The 24,695-nt window shown below is 44.9% G+C and overlaps 1 protein-coding gene across 1 annotated transcript in view; it reads left to right on the top strand.

Moving 5' to 3' along the window:
- The first annotated feature begins 930 nt into the window (after positions 1-930).
- BCR (BCR activator of RhoGEF and GTPase) overlaps positions 931-24,695 on the top strand; it is a 100,407-nt gene continuing 76,642 nt past the window's right edge. Inside the window, exon 1 of the mRNA XM_009092257.4 lies at positions 931-3,044. Coding sequence (XP_009090505.1) covers positions 1,535-3,044 — 1,510 coding nt within the window. The 5' untranslated portion in view covers positions 931-1,534. The remainder of the gene's footprint in view (positions 3,045-24,695) is intronic.

Here is a 24,695-nt window from a genome sequence, read left to right as displayed (position 1 = left end):
ATCATCTTTGCCTGTGCTCCAAACAGAAAAGATGGAGCTTTGGTTGTTTTTTACCCTTTTTTCAGAGGTTGAATTAGTACATGGAAAGGACACGTGCTGTAAGCAACGTTAAGAAGGAAGCGTGATGATGTGATTTCAGAAGGAAAATAATACCCAGCAGCCAGAATTCTGTTTAAATCTTTTGCCATCCTTCACCCAGAGGTGAAGTGCAGGACTGGGTTACTGGGGCTAAATAATATACAGGACAAAAGTGAGACTAATGCCCAAAAAAAGCAGCCTTTATTGTCAGCATCAGAGTTATTTTGGAGTAGCAGTTGCCCATCTCAGAAATCCAATTTATAATTTATTGGCAAGGAAGGTAGGATTGAGGGATTGGCAAGCATGCTACTAACCAGCACTTACATGAGTGGGGGAAAACGTGACCTTTGAAGGTGAGCTGCAGCAATGCCTGGGGGGAGAGCCTTGCTATGAACACAAGAGAGAGCACAGAGACGTGCTGGTGTTTATACATAATATATGAGGGCATGGCTGTATGGACGGGAATGGATACCTCCCTATGCACACAGGGCTGTGTGCATGGCATGTTCTTAATCAGTCTTAGCTGTGGTCACCTCTGTACGGTGTGAGGATGCCCAGGCCTGCGGCTGCACGGGCGAGCGGCCGGGACCGCTCAGGACTTTGCCTTTGTCTCACGGACAGCCGTGCGGAAGGCGCTGGAGCCACCCACCCCCGCGGGTCCCCCGGCCCGGCCGGCCCGGCTGCCCCTTTAAGAGGCCCCAGCGCCGTGTCAGTGCCTGCGCCGGGTCCTTCCCTCCCCTCCCCTTCCGCAGCGCCGCCGGAGCCGGGCCGCGATGGGCCGCCGCGGGCAGCGGGGGCTGCGCTGCCGGGGGGGCTCCCGCGGGGCCGCGGGCCGCTCGGGCACCGCCGGGTAGCGGCGGAGCTCGGCCGGGACGCGCCGCCGCATCGCCGCCCGCGCGGGGACTGTGTGCGCCCCAAGCGCAGCACAATAGCCGGGAGGAGGAGACAGGGAAAGGGGCAGGGGGAGAGGAGGAGAGAGAAAGAGAAAGCACAACACGGGGGCTGGCGAGGGAGCGCGGAGCGGAGGGCTCCGGAGCGTGGCCGCGCTGAGGACCGTGCCCAGGACGGCGGCGACAGGAGGTGGGTGGGGGGCGATATTTACCTTCCCTCCCCCGCCCCGAGCCCGCTCCTTTGTCCACGCGCTTTGAAGTGCTGGGGGATCGCCGGGGTGGGAGCATTGTTGTTCGCCAGCTAACGATCAGTCATGCCGGGGAGAGAGTAGCGAGTGTACGCGGGGCTAGGGCCGGCAGAAGCAGAAGGAGACGGGGAGGAGAGACGATTGCGAGAGAGGATCGCTGCCTGCCTCCCAGTGCCCTGCATGGACCGCGAAAGAGACGCGCTGAGTTGACCCTGCCCGAGCTGTTTCTGCTTCTGCATGTGAGATCCGGTTGGTTTTTTCTTTCCACCTTTCTCTCCAGCCTCCTTCTCGTATTCTCCACTTACTCCCGTATGCAAAATGGTGGACCCTGTGGGGTTTGTGGAGGCTTGGAAAGCACAGTTTGCAGACTCTGAGCCTCCTAAGATGGAGCTGAAATCTGTGGGAGACATTGAACAGGAACTGGAGATGTGCAAAGCATCTATCCGGAGACTGGAGATGGAGGTTAATAAGGAGAGGTTCCGCATGATTTACCTGCAGACTCTTCTGGCAAAGGAGAAAAAAAGCTATGATAGACAGAGATGGGGTTTTAAACGTGTTTCTCAGTTGCCTGAAGGGGGTGCAGAGCAGCAGATCCAGGACCTGCATCATCAGCAGTCTGCTGACCAAGACGAATATGAAAAAAGCAAGTCACATCACGGGGAGGAAAAGTTCAAACCCAGGATACCCTCTATGCGGAAGCTGTCTACCCAGAGTGATGGGTCAGACCTGTCACCTTTGGACAGCCCCCACCACGGGGAAGGAGAGCAGGACAGGTGTAAGTACTATGGTGAAGAGAAACTGAAGAGAGTTGTGGAAGACATGGAGAATCGCTGTGATACTGATGGCTCTCCTTCAAAACACAGATCGGCTTCCACTCGCAGACTGGTGGGATCTGCTGAGAAGGAGGGATCATTTGAACCTAAGGAGAGAGGGAACAGCACCAGTGTGGCAGCCCTAAGGTCCAATTTTGAGAGAATGAAAAAGGTTAATTCACACTCTCCTGGCGATAACAAGGATGTTGTTGAAAAGCCTTTTTATGTGAACATGGAGTATCACCATGAGAAGGGTCTTGTAAAGGTCAATGATAAAGATGTTTCTGACAAAATAAGCTCCCTTGGTAGCCAAGCCATGCAAATGGAACGCAAAAAATCTTTGCACTCCCTCCCTTCTAGCATGGTACCCAGCTTCAGTGAGTTCCAGAGGCCTGCCTACAGGGGAAGGTCCTCAGAGAGCAGCTTTGGCTATGATGGAGAATATGAGGATGCTGAACTGAACTCCAAGTTTCTTAAAGATAACCTGATTAATGCCAATGGCAGCAACCGCTCACCTTGGCAGCCCATGGACTTTCAGCCCTATCAGAGTATCTATGTTGGTGGAATGATGGGGGAAGGAGAAGGAAAAGGACCTGTTCTGCGGAATCAGGGCCCCCCTGACCAGGAAAAACATCTCACGTGGCCCAGGAGATCTTATTCCCCCAGGAGTTTTGAAGATATTGGAGGAGGATACACCCCTGATTGTAGCTCTAATGAGAACCTTACCTCCAGTGAGGAAGACTTCTCCTCAGGACAGTCCAGCCATGTCTCCCCCAGCCCCACCACGTACCGCATGTATCGGGATAAAAGCCGCTCTCCCTCCCAGAACTCCCAGCAGTCCTTTGACAGCAGCAGCCCACCAACCCCCCAGTCTCAAAAGCGGCACCGGCAGCAGCAGGTCATCGTGTCTGAGGCCACTATTGTGGGTGTAAGGAAAACAGGTCAGATCTGGCCGAGTGATGGAGATCTGCCCTCTGCGAGATGTCACCAGGACAGCTGTTTCCACGGGGATACAGGTGTGTAGCAGCTCTTTGCTTAGTCTTTGAAATGTATCAAGCAGGGAATGGCATCCTGGAAATGAATGGGAGACCCTGGGTGAATCACTGTGAGGGGGCAACTGTTTCATGTGAGAATTCTGTGTTTGAGTTGTAGTTTTGCTGGTTTAGGAAGATCCTATAGAAGTATGTGTCACGCTGCATTTTAGGAATTCAGTCTGAATTCCCAGAAGGGTTGATTCAGGCTTCTTTTGAGAGGCTCAGTGGAGTCCCATGTTAATAATTTCTTAAACTTTCAGTCTGAACACTGAGCTAAGAAGAGGCCAGAACTTCAACAGGTATTCACCATTTGTGGTGAATTCACTGCCAGTTTATTCCCTCCCTCATATTTGTGTGCTATGGAGTAGTTAAACTCTACCTCAGAGGTGGTAGTGTGCCAACAAGCCACAACCTGAGGGTTTTGCCAGAGCTTTACCGATAATGATGCTGCTCCCACAGTCTTGTTTTTTCCTGTCTGTATTAATTGCAGTGCTACTTTCTCGTTCTGTCTCGTGTCAGCCTTCAATTAGAGCTGATTGGAGGTGATGATTGTGCAGCTCTGTTCTTGGAGCTTTCTGCTATCGCTGAGTGAAGAAACAACTTGGAATATCAGGAAGCCCTGAGGGGAAAATGTTAACTAAATTTCAGCAGAATAAAACTTCTCATTTGGGGAAGAATGGGCAGTGTTTGAATCCATTTTTATGTAACTCATTCAGGCATGCAGGTGTGTCTGTGGAATCACAGTGAGTTTATAGGTGGAAGAGGCACACAAGAATTGTATTAATTCAAATGCTGTTTTTGAATGTATGTGGATGTCTGAACCTTTTTAGCAAGGCAAGGCATGTAATGTAAATAGTATTTTGTGCTAATATCTGTAGTCTCCTACGCAGTAAATGAAAATCAAATCCAGGAATGAAGAAAATAGGAATGTTTGTTTTGACAGATTTCTTTAATTATAAATCTGTGAGTTCTCTCATGGGTTTTCTTTGTTTCTTTGAATCTCTCATTTTAATAAGGGATTAATATGTTATTTGTCAATGGGACCAAATTCCTGTATTACTGGGTGATTTCAGAGGCCTGTCAGAGGTGTCAGTTTCTCAGGTTGTCAGAGTTTGCTCTGTTACTTCTCAGAAGAGTAACTGCTCGAAGGAGATGCCTGGCTTCACTTTCCCTGCTGATTGTTTTTGTCAGCAATACTTTTGGGAGCAACAGTGGAGAGAGAACTCTCCTGTGCTGTGCTGCCATCCTCTTATCCTGTTGTGTTATTGGAAGGCTGGACTTCGTGTTCAGTGTACATGGAAGCTCTGCACCTCCTCAGAGTGACTTCTCCCTTATCAGACTGGATGGACATCCCTGTTTTTTTTCTGGGACTGCTGCATTCTTCCTGGGTTTTAGGGGAGAGGCTGAGTCTTGTGCTCATTTGAACTGAGCTCAGCCATCTGTCTCTGCTCTTGTTTACTGATGCTCTTTAGATGACTTGGAAGCCTCCTGGCAATTTCAGTTTTTGCAGAAGGAAACAAAGGGGTAAAAATAACAAAGGTTGATAATGCTTGAGGATAAATTCAGCTTTCAAAAAGGCAGTAGGTAATTTTTATTTTAAATAATTTAGGTGGGATGCAGTGATAAAAAAAAGGCAGCTGAAAAGTCAGAACACTCACAATTCCTGGATGCACTGGAAAGCTTTGTGTCATGTTCCTAAGGATGACCACATGTTGCAGGCAAGGACAGAATGTAACTGATCCACCTTCTGCTTTCCTCAGCACAGGGGGTGACATGGCAAGCTTAGCAGGAACTTTCACCAGATGGCTAATCAGCACTGTCTTGCACATTAGCTGGTGGCAACTTTTTACTTAACCAAAAAGGCTTACCAACACAGCCTTCAGGAGGGCTGTGTTTCTGATTAATTTCTGCTGAGCATCATTTTATAGGATTTTTCTTTCCTTCCCGATTGGGATGAATTTTGATCTGAAACCAGTTGGCAGCACCTCCTTTTCATAAAACAAACAAAAGGCCTGAGAGAGCACTGTGTGATTATCTGGCTGGCTCCCATTCCCAGCTACCCTGCTCTGCTGCGGGCTGTTCTCCATGCCCACGTGGTACCCAAGCCATTCACAGATCCAGACAGATTTTCCAGCACCTGTGGTTCAGTCACTGCTTCTGCCAGGCTTCCCTAAACTTTTGCTTGAACAGAGTGCAAGTTTCAATCACAGTAGGTTCTGGCCAGCCTTCATGTTAATTAGCATCGAGTGGGGTTTACTCAACAGTACTTGACTTCCCTGTGTATTCAGATTGTTGTGTGTTTTCTGGCTTTGCCTTTGATCACTCTTCCCTTAGTAAAGCTGAGTGTGCTGTGGACAGGTGCAGTGTGAAATTTCCATCTGGATCTGTCCCAGTGCCCCTTGAGCTTGGCCAGCAGACACATGCTGTTCTGTCCAAAATATTTCATGACTTCACAGTTAAGTGATGTTTTCCTGATTTTGTGTTACAAAAAAAGGATGTAACTCTCAAGTGGATGGGCTCTGTGCCAAAATTTGAATCTGGGTTTTTGGAGGTGGGTTATCAAAAGCATTAAAGCAGACCAAGTATAATAGGCTTTCAGTTTTTTCCAAGGAGCAGCACGAGAGCTTCAGGGTTGAGATTTGGTAGTAGCTGTACTTTCTATTAAATGTACTTAATGAAGCCTGGGCAAAGATATTGATATTAGGATTAATTATGTATCACTAATTTCCCGTAGTGGGAATAGGGAAAAAAAAAATCACATCTTAACTTTGCATTAAGCTTGAATATCTTTACTATGATTGTGAAGAAAGAACAAGATTTTAAAAATTCTGCCTTCTGTAAAACATTAGTTGCAGAAATATACATGAGAAAAGTCACCCATTGTGCATTTCTGCTTATGATCAAGGGGAAAGTTGCACAGTACTGTTATGAAGCAGTGAGATCTTGCAATGGCCTCAGCTGGGATAGTTTTTAACTGACAGCAGTTTGTTAATGAAGAGCACACTGGAGCTGCTGCTTGGCTTTGGAACTTGCTGTATAAAATCAGTGTTCTCTCACTCTGTGTGAAATGATTTTATCTGTCTGCATAATAACATGGAAACTTTATGGAGTCCACATAAATAATATTTACCTGCACAGCTGCCTCCCTCAAGGTGCCCCAGGACTGACTCTGCTCACGTGAGAAGACTTGGTGGTGCTCTGAGAGAGTCGTGCCAGGCTCTTTCTCTAGACAGCCACCAACCACCACAGTGCTCAATGTGAGGTCAGTTTGGGGATGTGTGTCATTTAATTCCATTGGAGTGAGGTTTTACTTATTTTAGCCTCTACTGAATGTGGGAGTTCTGAATGTCCCTTTCTGGAGAGCATGGAACGTTCCCTATTTTTTAGTGAGTTTATTGTAGGGAAGGGAAAGAACAGTGGAATTTATGCATGTGAACTGCAAACCTCACAGCTCCTGTTATGTCAACAGAAGGCCATTTTAAACCTCCTGCTTACCTAGAGCTGTAGGGTCTTCAGTTTTTATGTGCCTCAAATGCCTGACCAGATAGGCAAGCATCTGAATTCCCTGCTTTTAAGGCAAGCTTGACACTACTTATTTGTAAAGCCCCAAGAGATCATGTAGTGTGTCATCATGGGAGGACCTTGTTCTGTACCAGTTTCTGCAAGGGTTTGCTTCCTGAGTTATTTGCATCTTCTGAGAGCTTAGACAAGTTTCTTAACTGCACTTTTTCCACCCAGTATTGTATTCTGTGAATTTTAGTTTTGAGATGTAGTTTGAAAAGTTCTTTGTGGGATTTTTGCAGACTCCTGAGGCAACATATTGGTGCTGTTGCTGTTGTTCAGAAGCACAACTTCCCTTTGAGCAGCTGAGGCAGTCTTCAGTCCACTCTGTAGAGATTCTTCCTTCTGAGGAGCTGAAATGTAGGAACTTTTATAATGTGCAGATTGCTTGTTAATTTTAAGGCCTGCTGGCCATAGGTCCTGCTTTCCATCTGTGACTTACGTTGGATCAATAATGCAATTTAAGTTTTCTTGGCACTTGTTTAGTTCATTTTGCTATTACTTCTTAAACATGTTTTAATTCTTTCCTGTCATCATCAGTGATTTCCTAGGAGCACTGATGCCAAGATGCTGTTTAAATGCAACCCCCCACCCTGCCTTGCTTTTCAGTGTTTTAGTGGCTTTTGAGATTTTGGAGATTATCAGGATGCTTGCACTACCACTCCACTCCTCTTAGTTGGGGGGAGTGAAGAGCTCCCTCTTTCTCTTCCAGATTTCTCTTTCCCTACAGCAGAGTTTAATAGAATATTCAGAGCTGCTTTATGTCCCCAGTGACTATAGTGGACTCTGAAGTGTTTGCTTTGTTCCTTCTTCCACAGAGAGTTGCTGATGTTTACCTCAGGCCTACCAGAAATAATAGCATGTAGACAGATTTTATTTTTTTTTCCTTATGTTCCCCCTAGATCAGGTATTTCTGCAGTCACAAAGCACCTACCTTTGAAATGGGATAGTAAACCAATCCACATAGGAGTTGTCTAGTACTGGAGAGCCCTGGAGACTGCTGGTGTCCCCTCATCTGCCTGTGAGAAGCTCATTTTCATGGTCCATGACAGGGAGTTTAGAGTGGGACTGCCTTTCCTATGGAGTGAGCAGACAGAGCTGTCAATTCTGCAGGTCAGAAAGCTGCCTGTCCTCCCTGCAGCCTTTCCAGCAGTTCCAGAGGGGTCTCTGGCAGTGGAGATGAGCTCACTTTGTGAGCTGCCACTGCTGCAAGAGGCTTTGTGCCTTCTGGAGGCTGGCAGTGGCCTGTGCCTGGGCAGGTGCAATGTGTTACCAGTGCAGGCTGGCAGCTTGGGAGTGGTGTAGGAGCTGAGCTAGGACCAAGCAGCCCCAGAGCCACAGGATATTTGTGCAGCATCCATACTGTGCTGGGCAGACTGCAGTGCTGTGCTGGATACAAAGCTGTTGGAGCCAGGTGATTTCACAGAGCCAGGGGCTCGAGCCTGGCTTTGCAGTGACTTTTGCAGTGATTTACTTGTGTGTGTAGACTTTAAAGCAGTGAATTATATTGGTGAGTGAAGCTTTGGTCTCCTGTGTCTTATCTATAGTTAATGGATGTGGTTTTAATCTTGAAGATTTTTATTGTTTAGTGTAAATATACATGACCCCATGTACAGACTTCCAGGGTGCAAAACTGGAACATTATATTCTTAATTCTTATAGCTATGCTATCTCGTGCTAATGCTGAGAAAAAGAAAGCTAAGAGCTTGCTAATTTGTGGAACTAATTGCTCTACCATTTTTCCTAAGTGTTTCCATTTGTCTAAGATCTTTGGTGTGGATATTTGGATAAAATGCTAAGTACTGTGTTCAGTCACTCCTTCATTGACAGCTTGCTTTTCACTGCCACCAGAAAGTTTCACTGAGACCTGAGCAAAAGTAATAAAATTAGTTCACTGGAATGGCAAGGAGGCATCCTGAGTAACAGAATTAAGATTTAATTAGAAAATTTGCTAAACCTTCAAGTGTGGGTTAGGAAATGCTTGTTTTTGACTACTGGGCAGCATACTAGAGCTATATACTGACTCTTAAAAGGAGTGTTGTGGGTGGGGGGTGTGATTTGTAATCCAAATTTGGCTTTGAAGGCTACCTGAGAGAAGGGCCAATAAAGGAGGCCTAAGCCTGTGAAGGTTTGGGCCCCAGTAACAGGCTGAAAACAGTTCCTCTTCCAGTTCTAGCCTGTTTAGCAGTTTGCTCTCTAATGCCTTCCCTTGCTCCCCAACCTCTTAGGGGTAAACAGCCATCATGCAGAGGCAAGGGGGACCTGTATTTCAGCTTCAAGGAATTTTGGAGGTCAGTCCATAAAGGTTAATGAGGTGAGACTTGGCAAGCTGTTTGAGAATTGCTCCATTTCAATTACCACAGGGAAGCATATTGCTGCTCATGAAAATCAGAGTGTTGATTGGAGGCACAGCTTATCTGGAGCTTGCTTTTCCCCAGAGAAACCAAGACCAGCAGTTTGGGGTTTTTTTACTGTCTCCTCTTTGATTTGTTTTGCTCAGTCAGATAAGCATGGAAAGAATAATAAGGGTCTGATCCTGTTCTTCCCCTGGTGAAATATAAGTAATCTTTTGCTGGCACATGTAGGAAAATAAGTGATGTTCCAGTCCAGGTTGAATGGCAGATGGATGGAGGGGTAGGCTGCAAGTGACTAGAGAAATGCTGGCATGGATGAGTTTGGGTGAGAGCATATGAATGAAGGACTTCCAAACCACCAATTTGAGTGTCTTGGGTTCCAAAGCAGGTTTTGGCCAGCTCTCTGATGACAAAGTGGATTGCTTTCCTGATCATATCTTTAAATTACAAGTGATATGAAAATAACCATAAGCTGTAAGTAAATCCTTGAATGTTGGTCTGTCCTTCTACTGAGACAGTTTTACAAATCCATAACTTCTCTATTTTTTTTTTCCAAATTGTACTGTATATATTTGAAACAGTTAAAGTGTCCTGTGTAGGACAATGTGTTGTATTTCTGTCACAAAGTCTGGCTCAATTTGCAGATCTGTCTGTTACTAAAACAACAAAGCACGTCTCCCTCTCCCTGTCTTCTCCCTAAGTGCCAGAATGGTATCCCTCAGACCCTTTCTTAACCAGGTTATGGCTCATGTAGTAATCAGATTATTGCAAATGTAATTGGAGTCTCTGCTTTAGAGGAGGCTCTGCCCAAATGTGGCAGCTGGAGTCAAGGTAGTTGCCCATGGCTACACAGATACTCGAGGACGAGGAGTCTGTGTGAGAATCCACGAGGAGTGCCCTGTAGGAGGAGTGAATTGCTAAAGTTCAGTGTGTTGGTTTGTACTGCTGAATTGTGCCTGTTGCTGTTACAGGCCTTTTGCATAGTTGTCACTTTTTGTTATTTTGTTATTTTTCAGTCATTTCACCAATCTGTTACTACTGGGTGAGGCGGTATTTTTAAAAAATATTTATTTTGTCTTGTGGAGAAGAAAGATTATTTTCCAGAAGAGTAGATCCCCCACATCCTTCTTTCTTTTAAAAATAATATATTTTTTTAAAGCCCTCGAAACCATCCCATCCTCTTCAGGAGCTTCTGCACAACTTCTGAAGTATCCAAAATCCACAAATTACTTGCAGATTGGTCTATGACAACAGCACAGCAGCAGCTATGGCAGGCTGTTGTGGATCACACAGTATTATCTAAAATCTAAGCAGGCAGCCCTGGCAGGAGGAGTTCCTTAATAGTGAGTAACTTGTGTGCTTGGACTCCAGCTCCTCTCCTTGAGGTGTGGAGAAGTGCACTGTTCAGCCTTGGCTCACTGTGTGTGTTTACTTCTTAAGAACTCCAGAATATTCTAGACTCCACACTGAAATGCAGCTCCTTCTCTGCTGGGTATTTACCAGCTACTCTGTTATCAGCAATTACCTACTCCCTTGGCTGCAGAGCTAAGGAAGGAGTGCCCATTTTGAACCCACAAGATGGGTGAGGCTGGAGCAGGCTGTTGTTAGATCAGTTTTAAGAAACCAAACACACAAAAAGCCACCAAAAAGCACCAAATCCCTCATTTGCCTACAGCCACATCTGTGTGTTCCTTTGAAATGGGCCAGCAGCTTCCTAGGGTAATCTGTTATGAAGGAAAATACCTTGTTCCCTGGAGCCTCAGGCTCCAAATGTATTTGAGCTGCTAAAAAGTGAATGTAATTGGTCTGCTGTCAGCAGGGAGGTGTCACACACAGTCACAACACTGATTTGCTGCAGTGCAGTTACATGGCAGGGTATGGGCTCATGGCTGGGCTCAGGATGTCCCCAAGGAGTTAGATTGTGGTGCTTACAGTGAGCCAAGGCACAGAACACTTGTTTCTGTGCCTGCTAGTCCAGCTGCCTCAGCTCATAATTCACTGCCTCATTTTCACTTCTGCTTCCTGCTAACCTAGAGCTGCTCCGGAAATTTTTTTATAGTGGCCTGAAGTGACATTATGACATGAAGTTTCAGAAAATAATATGCTCAGAACAGTAGATCACTGTTGGAAGACTTGGATGCCTTGGATTCCCCTGTCTTTGCCTGTCACTTCTATAAATTGTCCCCTTTGTTTGGATCCTTTTAGGTAGAACAAGTATGGGAGTCCCTTCCCTGGGTAGGACACTTTTGCTTTACACTCTCCTGAGGTGGTCACTGGACCTATCAGTCTGACAGGGATGAAATCACTGACATTGTTCTGAGAAAACACAATAATGCCTCAGCTGTCTTGGAGGAAATCATGTTATTTGGATGAATAAATCTGTGTTTGCCAGCTGTATCAATAACTTATTTGGATTTCTAGATTAGACAGCAGAGAACACCCAGTTGCAAAGTTCTATTGCAGTTCTGTCACCTAAGCCTAATTGTGGTGGATACCAAAGCCAGTGCTTAGCTGGGATTGAAGGTGTCTTGCATAGGTGAGGGGCATCCTGCACTACATCAGTGGCTGCAGTGAGGAGAGCACATCTTACAGTCCATTCCTTGTTTTACTTTTCTTGGTTTTCTTAGAAAGCTGATGAGTGAAATCTGAATTGCAAGGAGGAAGAAGAATCTGACAAGCTGTCAGATGAAAATAGTCTCTTTAGCCTGGGGACACCCACCACTTCTCTAGTCCTAGTATTGATCATCTGTGGCTCCTGATCTGGGGTAAATGGCTATCAGGAGCAGAATGTTTTAGTCAGATCCAGAGTATTGTCTCAAGGGCTTCCTAAGCTGGAACAAGTACCTCTCAGCTCACAAAAGCAAGGTCCTCAGGGGCCCTCAAGAGCTGCTTCTGACTCTGACAGAAAGCTGGTGCACTTAATGTCAGCAATACATTGGGCTTAAAAGTCACCTGAATAATTGTTTGGGTGAATCTTTTGTTCAGCCTTTTCTCCCCTGGCATCTTTCCCGAGGAACTTAACTCAGGGAAATGAAGTATACTGAATAACTCATTTGTGTTCCCCATTGTCTGCTCTTGCTCTCTTTCCCTTGAAACCTGTGACTGTAATGGGCCCAGAGGCAGATGCTGCTCTAACAGAACTCATGATAAGCATGTGTGTGATCAGGTGAGGGGCTGGTGTGTGACCAGGAGGATTGTGTTTAGTCCTTGAGTTTATCCAGAAGAGCCAGTGAGTGCTCAGCTCAACAGGGAACCCAGAAACCATTTGCTGTCTTACACTTATTCAACAGTTCAGTTTTTTTCTGGCAGAAGGGCCATTGGCAGACCTGGCTGATGGTCCCCATCCTCTTTTCAGAGGATAGGGATCAAGGAAATTCCCTGGTTTTCCTTTGGTATTTCAGGTGGTGTATTGAACTACAGGCCTGACTGCCTTCTTGAATTGATCTGTACTGCATGACAGGGATGAGAGACTGGTTGCAACTTTGAGATGGTTTACATGGTCTGGTGCTCTTGCCATTCAGATGAGGGCTGGGTTCTGCTTCATGTGAAAGCAGAAGGTTTCTCATATCTTATGAATTTATATGAGGCCACAGTGAAGACAATTATTTTTCACTTCCCTGTATTCTTGAGTGGTGTTTTAACCCACAGTGAAGAGAGTGCAGACCTGTCACTGCACCCATTTAGCTCTGGAGAGGCACTTGCTCTGTTTGACTTGCTGGATTTCTTGAAGGTCCTGCTGAGCACAGCTGAGCAGTTCCACAAACACATAAGCCTTTTCTTTTGTAGTTGTTGAGAACCACACTGCTGTATATAGAAATATTTACATAGGATTTAAACACCACTTTGACCCTTGCTAATCCAAATTAATTTTGCATCTTCTGTACGCACTGAGTGAAATATGCAGTCACAGAGCTGAAGTCAGCTTGCTGTTACCAGTTCCTCTGTATTGCTAAAAGGGTCAGTGTTCTCAGTAGGAAAAAATCTCAGGAAAGAAGGTTTGCGTTTGGAATAAGAAACAAGGAAGAAGCAGAAGAGCTTAACAAATTTTGGTTGTTTGTTTGGTTTTTTGCTTGGATTATTTATTTTGGTTTTTTTAATAGTTGAAAACACCAGTGGCTACTTTTGAGACCTCTAACAATGTCTTGGGAAAGACTTGATAGAGGTCTTGCTGATGCCAGGAGAATTCTAGTTTTGCTTTTTGTTTCTGTGTAACTAACTACCTGAACCAGAATTTCCCAAGATACTTTGATTTTGAAGTTTGAACTTGAGCTCTGACTTCAAAAGCCCTGATAGGGTCTTCACAGGCTTAGATTATAAATGTTTTAGAACTGACATGCATGCAGGTTGTGCTGTTTCAGTAGCAATACTGATGTGGCTGAGAGCTGGCTCTGAGCTATGCTGGGCAGGCAGTTCAAAACTGTAATTTTGTTTTGAAGTTTCTTGTACCTCTTGGAGAACTGTGTAAGCTGGCCATATGTATCTGCCATGCCTCCTGCTTAGGTGCTATGGAAACACTAATGTAATTTGGGAAGCATTTTTACTTTATTTAATAATTCTTTTAGCCATGCTGCATCTGCCATCCTGAAGAGGAAATGGCCTGACAGAGTGAGAAAATGGTATTTACATCAAAACATCAAATATGTTCTTTCCAGTTTGCCCAGTTCTCTGAGCTAGGACTCTCTCAGAATGAGTTTTGGTTAGGTAGGGCTTTTGCAGTATTCATGGAGAGAAAAATTTGTCAGTTATGTCTGTGCAGTATCTGAGGCACCAGCAGAAGGTGCCTTCCTCTCCCCTGGGCCATTGTCTGCAGGCAGCTGAGGCTGTGTCACACCCTGCTGTGATGGGGCTGTTCCAGTGGCACTGACCTGTCCTGTGTGCTCAGCAAACCTGCCCTAGGCCTGACCTTGGCTACCCCAAATTCACTCAGCCTTGAGCACTGACCTATACATAATTTGTTGTGGTCTCTGCTCAGACTGAAACACGTCCTAATGTGATCTAAGCTCTGCTTTGTTCTGTGCTGGTAGGTAAACATCATAAAATTTCTATTGCAGATAAAGGGTTACACATCTTCCTCCAGTTAGTGTCCTCCATTCCTGAGCATGTTAGAGATCTCAGCATCTCCACTTAAAGCAAAGAAGGAGACCTGATCATCTGTTACATAAATGTGTTCTGAATATTTATGTGCGCAAGAAGAACCTGAAGAGGAAGAATTTTTAACTTGAATATTTTATTCTGTATATAGGTGTTTCAGACTGGCTTCAATGCATGTGCAAATATGCACTGATGCAAAGATACAAGCAGATTTACAGAGTTCTACCTAAACTTTATAAGGAACTTTTCTTTGTAATTAGACCAACATCTGGTTAAGGAAGCATTCTGATGCTAAAACTGGTTTTCCCATTAATAGGCACTTGCCATGTAAGGCTGATGCACATTGAAAAAGGCTTGTTTAATAGTCTTTAATAACTGGTTGCTTTGTGGTTGTGTTTTTTAGTTTGGAAGGAAACGAGTCATTTGCAAGTTTTTTTTCCAAACACATGTAAAGAATGAAAAGAGAACTTAAAAAGAAAAACAGCCTTAGGTTTATAGCAAGCTTTTATCTTAATATAGTGCTTTGCATAAATAAATTTCCAAGTATGTTAATGAGGAAATATGCAGCTCAGTCTTTTGAGTTGTTGAAACTCAGGATTTTAGCTGAATTTTGGTGAGCTGTACTGGAATCAAATTTGGTGCATTTCTCCTGGATCACGCTTTAGTTAGTAAATTGATTAACTTCCTCTATAGGTATGTGTTTAGCAGTTGTTTTGTATCCATGTTTAACTTTTAAGGGAAAGTACTGTCAAAAAAAAAAGAACAAAAACAGTGGAAAAAAACCTGATTTCTGTGGCTGGAGGGCTTGCCCTTTCACTGACTTCTACAATTCATATGCTTGCTTCCACTATTTCTTGTTTTCTGCTTAATTCTGTGTTCACATTAACTCATTCAGTTTCCTCTCAAAGTAAATAAGCCCAGAATCTGGGAGTTTTGCCTTGGCTGTGGCTGTTCCTTATGTGTTAATCTCTGGCTTTTCTACTTCTTCCTTCTTTTGGTTTATTTGCTTCAAATTTGAAGCACGAGCTGCCTTGTCATATAACATGTATCTGTGTATGTCTTCCAGTATTTTCTTATTGTGCCCCTTGAGGCTAAATCTTGATTTAAATTGTCTCTGGTGCTAAAGCCTCATGCTGTGACCTGCTGCCCTGTCAGCCGTGCCAACAACTGCTCATTTCTGGCTTCACGCTGGGAACTGGATCAGGGAATTTATCTGTGGCATTTTGGGGGGTTTTGTTTGGTTTTTTCTGAGCCAAAATCAATCAAACGAAAATCACAAAACTCACTCAACCAAAGCACAAACCCCCTGTAAGCATGGATCCTAATCTGTGCTCCTACAAATGTTGCTGCAGGAGCAGTAACTGATGGGGTGGTGGTGGGGCACAGTGTAATGCCATGAAAGACAATTTACACTTCAAGCCCCATTCCCCTGTGACTCCAGGGCTGTTAATTCAAATAACAGTGCAGCATTAATGCTGAGAAATCTTGTTTAACCTCAGCAATTTCACTCATGACTATCCAGCTGCTTTGGGGTTTCACAAAGAGGTTTGGGGTGTCCTTTGAGCAGAGTACCTCTTCCCCAGGATGATGCCTTGTTTCTGCTGCTGGCAGAGAATGAATGAGTAAAAGCTGCTTGAGAGCTTGCAGATATTTGAAATTGCTTTGTAGAATAAATTCAAGTGGAATGCTAGGACAGAAAATGGGAGTATTTGCAGTAACACAGACCTGGAGACATCCTGGTGACATGATGCCTGAAAATGTAGCTCTGTGACTGCATGTGCCTGATGACATCCATTTTCTGTATGAATGACTCCCTTTCCAGTTGCCTACGTAGGTACTTTGTGGTTTCAGTTATTACATCAGCAAATACTTTGACTGGTTCTGACCAGGAGGAAATGGAAGAAAAGATACAATTACTGGTTTTCACTAAGACCTAAAAAGGTGACCAGCTTCTGCCAAAAGGTTGTTTAGGTCATGCATCATCTGAAAGGAGCACAGGAGGGATGCTAGGTCAGCACAGCTTTTAGAGGTGAGTGGACCTCCTTCAGTAATTTGGTTGCTCTCTCTGTGTGTGTGAGTGTTCATGGGCTAAGATTTAATGTCATTTTTTATGATGTAATTACTGTAATGAGACATCTGTAGAATTACATCTTACAACTATGTGAATATTTTCCCTTTGTGAGTGTTTTTGGGAAAGTGGTGTTTTAGAGGTCATTTGTAGGCCTTTTTACGTTTGTTTGCTTTGAAAAATAAAATGTCATGTCCTGGCCTAACAGTGGAACTAAGATTTCTGTCAGATGGTGTGATTTGCTTAAAAATCACACCATCTGACAGAAATCAGATCTTGAATAAGGAGAGGGCAAGAGTCACCACCAGGAGAAATACATGTAGCTTCCAGCATTGAAACATCTTTACACTTTCTCTGTTCATTTAATTTTGAATGCTTACATGACTCCCAGATAAGACTTCTATTTTTACCTGTGACTGCTGGCTCTGCAGAGATTTGTGAACTCTTCTGGGTTAACTCTGCTGAATTCCTGCCTGTACGCCAGCCAGGTGCTAAATTTCTGGCTTCCAGCTTCTTTTGCTTTTTCTGTTCCTGTTCAGTTCACAAACATGGGGGAAAAACTGCCCCACCCTGCTGACTCACTGAGCCCAGAGCAGTCCCTATATTCCCGAAATAGGATTACTATCTGAGGCACTTGGAGCAACTCAGCAGAGCCGGGTCTGGTTCTCTTCTCTAGAACCTTTTAAAATAGCTGATTTCTTGTTCTTGGCTGCTGCTCTGCCTCAGCCCCAAGGTGATTTCCTCAGCTGTATTCATTTAAAGGGCTTTTACAACAAATGCAACTGTTGTAGAAATCAACTGGTATGTAGAATAATCCTTTTAACAGGTTTATTCTGATACTCTGTTGGGTGTTTAAGTGGATTTGACTGCATTGTTTAAGATGTCCTTGAAGATGGCTCCAAATGAAACCTGTCAGAGTGTGTCCTGTCTGTGTGTGCATACCAAGTGTGCCTGGGAGATGTCAGCCAGTGCCATAGGCAGTGGGGAGGAGTTGATGTTTGTAGGGGAAAACTGGGGGTAGCAAACCATTCTTGCTGTTTAACACTGTGCTGTCTACAACTCAGACAGCGCTTGGAAAGTCTCCTTGCCCTGCCAGGACTCAGCACCTTGTTACAAGGACAAACTCTTGTTCTTTTAGCTGTTCTCCTTGCACAGCCTGCAGGTGTCCAGTGGCTCACCCTAGGGACAGCTGTACTGCTGAATGTATCCCTTGAACTTGATTTGCTTTGGGAGTAAAGGATTGTGTGAAGGCAAATATCAATTATTAATTCTTGGTTTTAAAAATACACAAAGTGACACACTTTTTGTCTTTGATTGGAGTAAACAGGAGTCTGCTTTCTGTCAGCAGTGCTGTGTAACCCTGTTGAAATGCCTCGAGTTTTGAGTTCTTGCAGGAAAGTACATCCTGGAAAGGGCTCTGTTTGGCAGTGAAACAGTCAGCAGAATGCCTGGAAAAGAACCTTACAACCTTGAGCACAGCCCTTTGGAATGTAGCAGGTTCCTGATAAGGCAAAAATTGGGTGGGTGAATGTTTTTTCAGAGAAGCAGGCCTGGAGAAAGGAAGAGTGTTAAGGATGGTAGGAGTCCTGTGCTTTGAGAGTCCTGGGGTTTGTTCTCAGTATATCGAAATATAGTTTTAATAGTATGAAAGTCTGTGTGAGACTTGTGATTAGGGTCAGTTATTTCCTTTTAAAAGGAGAATTTGTCATTTTTTGTTGCAATGTGCAAAATTGGTGGTTGACTTAAAAAAAATGTGCATAAGGATCCTGTACCTGACATGGGAATGAGGAGGAGAAAACTCAGTCTGCAATTTGCTGCACAAAACCAGAAGAATACACACTGTTAAAACTGGGGGTTTCTTTCCATATATTCTCTTGCACTGCTGTAATGATATAGGCTTATTTGTTCTTGGGATCTGCAGGTGTTCCAGAATTGTGGGTACATTCCCTGTCCATCCAGGGAAACAGAGGGAGGGGTTTTTTTTTGTCCTAGATCGTCTACAGATGATAGTCTGGGATCTTGACCCTGGACTTTAGTTTTGGTTCTAGAACTTACTACATACATCTCATCCATGATGTGAGGTGGTACCATCAATGCTAAATTAGCTTTGGCCCCTCTCATTTTGCCTGTGATGCTTAGATCAGAATGGTTTCACCTTTCTTGTCACTGTTTCTGGTAGGGCCCAAAGGGCCCTAGTTACTGTGCTCTACTGCCTTTTTGTTGGCTTATGCTGCAGTATTTGGCTGATAAAGAACCATACTGGTGACCACATCTTCCTTTATGTAACCAACCAAACAGCTATTTTTTAATTACTAATGCATGTAAATGAACTGAAGCTATAAAGTAGTTTGTGTCTCATTACCAGACTCCTTACTGGGAAGCTCTTCTGTCTCTCTTTTTTTCTCCCAACATTTCTGTGGCTCTTGGCATGGTAGAATCCAGGGGTCTGACTTTTGTTCTCTTACTACAGTGCAAAGAGCCACTTCTTTTGACCATAACTGTTGGTACTTGGCAATACAGAAATTTTGTGGCAGGAGAATATTTCAGGGAAGTCCAGTCTATTCTCCCACTGAGTTAGCTGACGAAATCAACCAAGCCTTTAGCTGACAATAAAGGAGAGAGGAATTGAAAAAATTCCATTTTTCCTGTGCTACAGGATTGGCTGCTAGACTAACCGGCTTTTCTTATTTGCAGTTCTCCAGAGGCAGATCTGTATGTTGGGGGTTTTTTTGGGTTGATGTTTGGTTTGGGGTTTTTGTTTGTTTGCTTTGGAGTTTTTCTTCGGTTTTTGGTTTGTTTGTTTGTTGTTTTTTGTGTTTTAACTACTTAGGTGCATTTACAGTAAAGGTAATTTGTGTTTCAGAATGACTTACTAACCAGTAAGTTCCTGCCAGAACAGTACTCCCCTAAATTTTAGAGCCTTCCAGGTAGGTCTCATTAACATTCTGTTGCAAGATCAGAGAGAGAAGCTGGCGTACTCAGCCAAGAATGCAACTGTCTTGTGATCTGTGGTGTATTACCAAGCCTAGAAACTTTCAGTATCTTGTAGCAGCTTTGCCCAGGTTTTCACTGTGTGGTTGCTTATTTATACCCCTTGCTTATTTATACCCCTATTTTTTCCAAATCTCCATTATTGTGTGCTCTGCTTGTTCTACCTCTTAAGGAGAGCTTTAAGAACTGAAGTTGCTGATGCTGTGAATCAGCAGCTCCCTAAACCAGTTCCTGTGGTAAGTCTGTTTACAGTAGTGTCAAGAAATAAGGTGGCACTGTTCAAAGGAAAAAGAAATACCCAGCCCTCAGGGAATGTATGGTTTGGGAGGAGCAGTACCTACACAGCTCTCTTGACTCTCCTGAGAGCAGTCCTGCTGAGCTGAGCCCTCCTGATGTGCACCACTGTTTGCTGCCCAGCGTGGCCTTTCACCAGCCCAGTGGCACACTTTGCTGGAGAGGACTACACCCTTTTGTAGCTGGTGTTGGGAGAGTATCTGCCTTTCCTAATGCAGTGAAAGGGACAGCTTGGTTTATGCATTGGGAAATTGCTTTTGTCTTCAGTGTTCTTGTCCCTTCTGCCCAGCTGTGTGGTCTGAGCTGTCACATGTTGAGCTTGGGATCTCCTGATGCTTTGCTATGATTTTAGTTGATTTTTGATTTTCTGCTGAAATACGTTCATTTTTCAGTCCCGTGAAGTGAAGATTATTTTTGCCTGGGAGCAGAAATGTATCTTCTCCAGAAGTGCTGTGGCCATCTCAGGTGTTGACTTCTTTTCTTGCTGACAGTTTTTGGCTGTGGTGTTTTTCTTAGTGCCCTTTACTATTCTGGTATCCCTGGTGTCTATGTGCCATGCATGATTCAGTTTCATATATAATTAGTTTCCTCTTTGGTGTTGATTTGTCTATCCTGAGCCTAATTAAACCTTAATTGCTCTCTGATACCTGTGTAAGGATTCTTTCTGTGTATGATTTGCTGCTGTACAAACCCACACTCCCTCATTAGCCATACCCTGAGCTGGCTTAAAACCAGCTTTTATTTCAGTCTTTCTGTTCCTATCTCAGCACTTTGCTTTTTATCTTTCATTTCCTCCATCCCTTGGCCATCATCTGCTTCTACTGCAATGCACTGTCACCTCTAGGGCAGCCCTGTAGTGTGACTGGGAGAGAGGAGGGTGGGAAGGTTGCAATTACAGCAGCAGCCTTGGGGAACCCTAGAATCATGTGAATAGGAGCATGTGAACTCTTGGAGGGGGCTAATGGACTTGGCAGAGATGCTTCTGACTCTGCTTCTGCTGAAGGAGTTACTCTATCCTTCAAGCACGTGTGTTTGAGTATCAGGTGATGGATGGGAGTCAGGCTCTACTAAAGATTGTATAAACAGAGAGCAGAGAGCTTTGAGATATCTGAAAAGGTGTTAAAAGAGTAAAACTGCCCTTTATCTACTCAAAGCCTGTTGTTCTGTTACCCTTAACCTTTGGTAGCTTTGTATTTATTGTCCTCAGGGGTCACCATACTTCTACAAGTTGCAGAAGAGCTGTGCTGAGGAGCAGTAGAGTTATAGGAATACCCTGCACCTGAGTTACTCAGTACAACCTTCTCAACCTTGTGAGACTGCTGCCAGCACATGTGTAAGCAAAGGCTTAAGGAAAGGGCAGCAGTTCTGTGGATTGCATCCTTCTGAATTGTTGCCAGACCCTTTGGGTTTTCTTAGTTTTGTTTTTTTCTCTGACTACCATTTCCTTGGAAATTGCACATCCATACTGAGGAGGTAAGGGAGGCAATGTCTGCAAATCAACCGCATAACAAGAAAGAGTATCTGAGTTCTGTTGCTCTGCTTTTTGTCTCTAAAAAATACTGTGGCACCATTTCTAGCTCCAACTTACAGGGAGGGGTTTTCCAGAACAAATTGTTGGTGATCCAGAATGGACCAGCCAGAGGGAAGGTAAGTAGCTGTCACAAACCAGGATGAATAAGTTGTTTTTCTGATCCATCCTGAAATGTTTAATCTCTCACAGGTGTCAGAATCTGGGTGTATTCTGGGGGATAAGCTATTTATGTAATGTCTTGGAGGGTGTGCAAGAGAGAGGCGAGGCTGAGGGGGGAAGAGATGACATTTAATCCCTTGCTTGCTGAACCCTAAAGCTTTGCTTTGTGTTGGTCTGCTCCCCTGCACTTCCCTCCTACTTTAATGGCAGTGTTGAATGACAAATGGAGGCAAAGCAGTGAAAACAGGAAACATAATCCCTTAAAAATACCTGGTGGGAAAGGAGGAAAGAAACTGTAAATAAAGGAACCCCTGCTTTCATGGGGCATCTCCACAGAACAGCCTGTTGCATGCCAACAAGAAGGAGGTGATACTCTCTGAGGTCACCAGAGAGTCCTTTGGAGCTCCTGGAAGGCTGAGGAAGACCTAAAAGCAGGGGAGCTGTGGTCAGCTTTGTGTTGTTTTTGTTATTTGTTTTGGGTTTTAAACAGATTTGTTTGGTTATTTGTTTTGGTTTCTTTTTTAAAAGAAGGTTTAGAACCACTTGTCTTGACTGCAGTGTGAGGTTTGGCTGGGATGTGATTTATATTCACACATTGTTGTAGGCTGCAGAGTCCCTCAGATTTCTCTGGCTGTGAGAGGGCAGCCTTGCTTCTGTATTGTCATGTGGTCACTGAGAGCAGGAGGGGTGGAGGAGAGCTGGATCTGCCCAGGGAGGGAGCATTCAGAGCAGTGAGGAGCTGCTCAGCAGGACCTGGGCTGCCTCAGACTGGTTTTCTCACTTGGCTGTCTCTGGACCCTGGTTCTTGTTTCTGCTGTGTGAGAGGAGGTGGGAGTGTCACACCTTTATTGCACACCCAGCAGAGTTACTGTTCAGGGGTAGACAGAGAGTTCTGGTGGGCACAACAAAAATCTCTGTCAGTGGAGCATTTTAGGAGGCACCATGTTACCTGCTTGGCAAGATTGAAGCCTTAAGATTTCCTTAAAACTTGATTAAAGATGGCAGATAGAGACATCCTACCAGTTCATGTGGTTTATCTTACTGGACTTTTGATGCCATAACTTTGAGTGCCTTCAGTAGGAAATTCTTGAGGCTGAATAAAAGTGAAGAAAGCAGAAAGGGGAATCTCTAGTCCACTCTTACACCTCTGTGAGCAGTGGAGAAGCTGCTGACCTAAACTGGTGAGCAAGGTTCTGCTAGAGCCCAGCCTTCCCAGCTCATCTTCTGATCACCTGCCTGGGGATGGTAAAAGGCAATTTGCCTTCTGACTGTGCTGATTGCTGTTCAGGAAAGGAAAGAAAGCCTGAAGGGAGCAGGATCCCTTTGGTATGGCACAGGACAGTGAAACAAAGTGGGACTGTTGAGGGGGATGTGCTTTACCTCTGCACCCCTGTCAGCTTTTTGTGGAAGATGAAGATTTTCTTTGTAAATTGTAAATTTCTCTGCTTTGAATGTCACTTAACTGAAAGGGAGACCAAATCCATGGCAGAAGTGCCTGTGGATGTGTCTGAAATGCACCCTGTGCCAGTCCCTTCATTGGGAACAGCCCATGGCAGTGCCAAACTTCGGCTGTATTCACATGCTCTAGTTAACTTTGGTTTGGACACCTTTCCTGAAGCAAGCTGGGCACAGCTTTCCTTTTTTCCCCCCTAAATCTGTGAGGATGAGGGAGCTCAAGCAGCTCTGTAATATCTCATCTGAAATAGAGAGGAAGAAAATAAGTGACATGGATCAGTACTTTGAGCCTTTTGTTTCCAAGTGGAGCCCATGTTAATGGAAAAATGGTTCCAAAGCTGTGCCCAGGAGCTGCCAGGTGAAGACTGGCAGCCACAGCTGCCTGGAATGTGGCAGCAGCTTGGATGCTGCGGAGTCTGGGCTCAATAAAGGGATACAAGAAAGGCAGGTGGAAAAGTTGGATGACTCATCTGTTTATTTCTTGTTTTCTCAGGACTTCTGTTAGTTGGGTGTGGATCTATAGTAGTGTTAATTTAACTGTAATTAAGTCAGTGTTAGAGAAATTTGCCTGTGCATATTTTGAGGTAGTTTCAGCCACTACTTGTATGTTTGTATGTGTTTAAAGAGTTTGAGAAATACTGTTTGTGGCTCTTGCGCTCTAGCCTCTCTGCAGCTATGCTTCCATTCTGGACTTCCTTAGAGTGCTGCTGCCCATGCATTTGCCTCATCTAACCTCTGCTAATCCAAGAATTTAGTGCTCAAACTTCTGCTGCCTGGCCTGCCCCTTAAGTTTGCAGGAGTACATGCAGAAAACAGCTGGTGGACCAGCTGTGACAGCATTAAAAAACCAGAAGGTGCTGTCAGAGCTGAGCTGATGTTTGTTACCTGAGCTGTGCTGTGCAGTGAAACTCCCTGCTTAGCTTGAAAATTGCTGGATAGGCCTGAGAGGAATGTGATAGATATCTACATTTGAGTATCACTGCTAACCTCAGTTTAGAGGAGTAGCAGCTCTTTAGCTGAAGGAACACTAAGGGCCAGAGGAAGGCACAGAAGAATTTTTGAAAGGGAACCCATATTTCATGTGTTACCACTGACTGTGGTAAATGCTACCCAGGCATGTTTCATTGGTTCTCCCATTGTCCCTCCTATGGTTACTCTGCCAATTTTGCTTTTTTTCTGATGTTTTATGGCCTGAACTCGGAGGATTTGGCTCCAGGGAAAGCTGCAGCTTTCCTGCTGGTTAGATTCCCTTTCTGTGGCCACCACCCTCCAAACTCACTGCCTTGGGCTCCAGCTGGGTTCTGCTGAGAGCTGTCACCTGTTCAGCTGCTGCTTCCCTTCTGTGGCTTTGTCACTTGCCACTTGTTGTGACCCAGCTGTTGCCTGTGGAATGGGAGCTGTCACACACCCTGGGGTGGCATCTGCTGCTGGCTTTGGGGCAGGACTGGGGCCCTGCAGCCACATGCCAGTGCTCAGGGCCACTTGGGCTTCTTCTGGTCCTTTGTCCCCTGCACCTTCCTGAAGCCTGGCCGGTGGAAGCTCTGGGTGACTGAGGTGCTGTGTCAGACAGCTTTCCCTGCACTCCTTTTCCCAGAAAGGCTGCAGGCAGGTGAGATTGTACTGTGATTCACATTCTCTTTCTAAATTCCCCAGCCTTAGGTGGACTTGGAATTTCCCCAGCATTAAACATTAGCCCTCACAATAAGTGACTGCAAGCTGGAAGGAAGGGGAGGATGCCAGTACCTGGCATCTGTGTGCTTGTTCTGTTTCCCTGTTTTCCTGAGTCCTTTTTTGTCCTTTGCTGATGATGCTCTCTCCTGGGTGTGTTGGGGAGAGCCCCCTGCTCCCAGCCCCCAGGGCTCTCCCTGCAGCTGCCAGGGAGGGAGGCACAAAAGCTGCCTGTGATGCTTTGGGAGACAGCTGCTGGCTCAGCCCTGCTTTAGAAACTTCTGCTCGGCCCCAGGTGCTGGGCAGGGACCAGCACTGCTGCTGTTTCCTGGGGGAATGGTGGGAATTTAGGAATTTTTATCTGCTGCAATGGGGAGTGACAGAAAGGGATCCTCCACAAACACCCTTGGAAGGATCCCCAGCCTTTTCCTGCCCAGTGTACAAGATGGGGTTTCCTCTGC

The sequence above is a fragment of the Serinus canaria genome, chromosome 15, assembly GCF_022539315.1.
Source record: "Serinus canaria isolate serCan28SL12 chromosome 15, serCan2020, whole genome shotgun sequence".
Lineage (NCBI taxonomy): Eukaryota > Metazoa > Chordata > Aves > Passeriformes > Fringillidae > Serinus > Serinus canaria.
The sequence above is the reverse complement of the archived record's forward strand: the minus strand, read 5'-3'. Positions and strand labels throughout refer to the sequence as shown.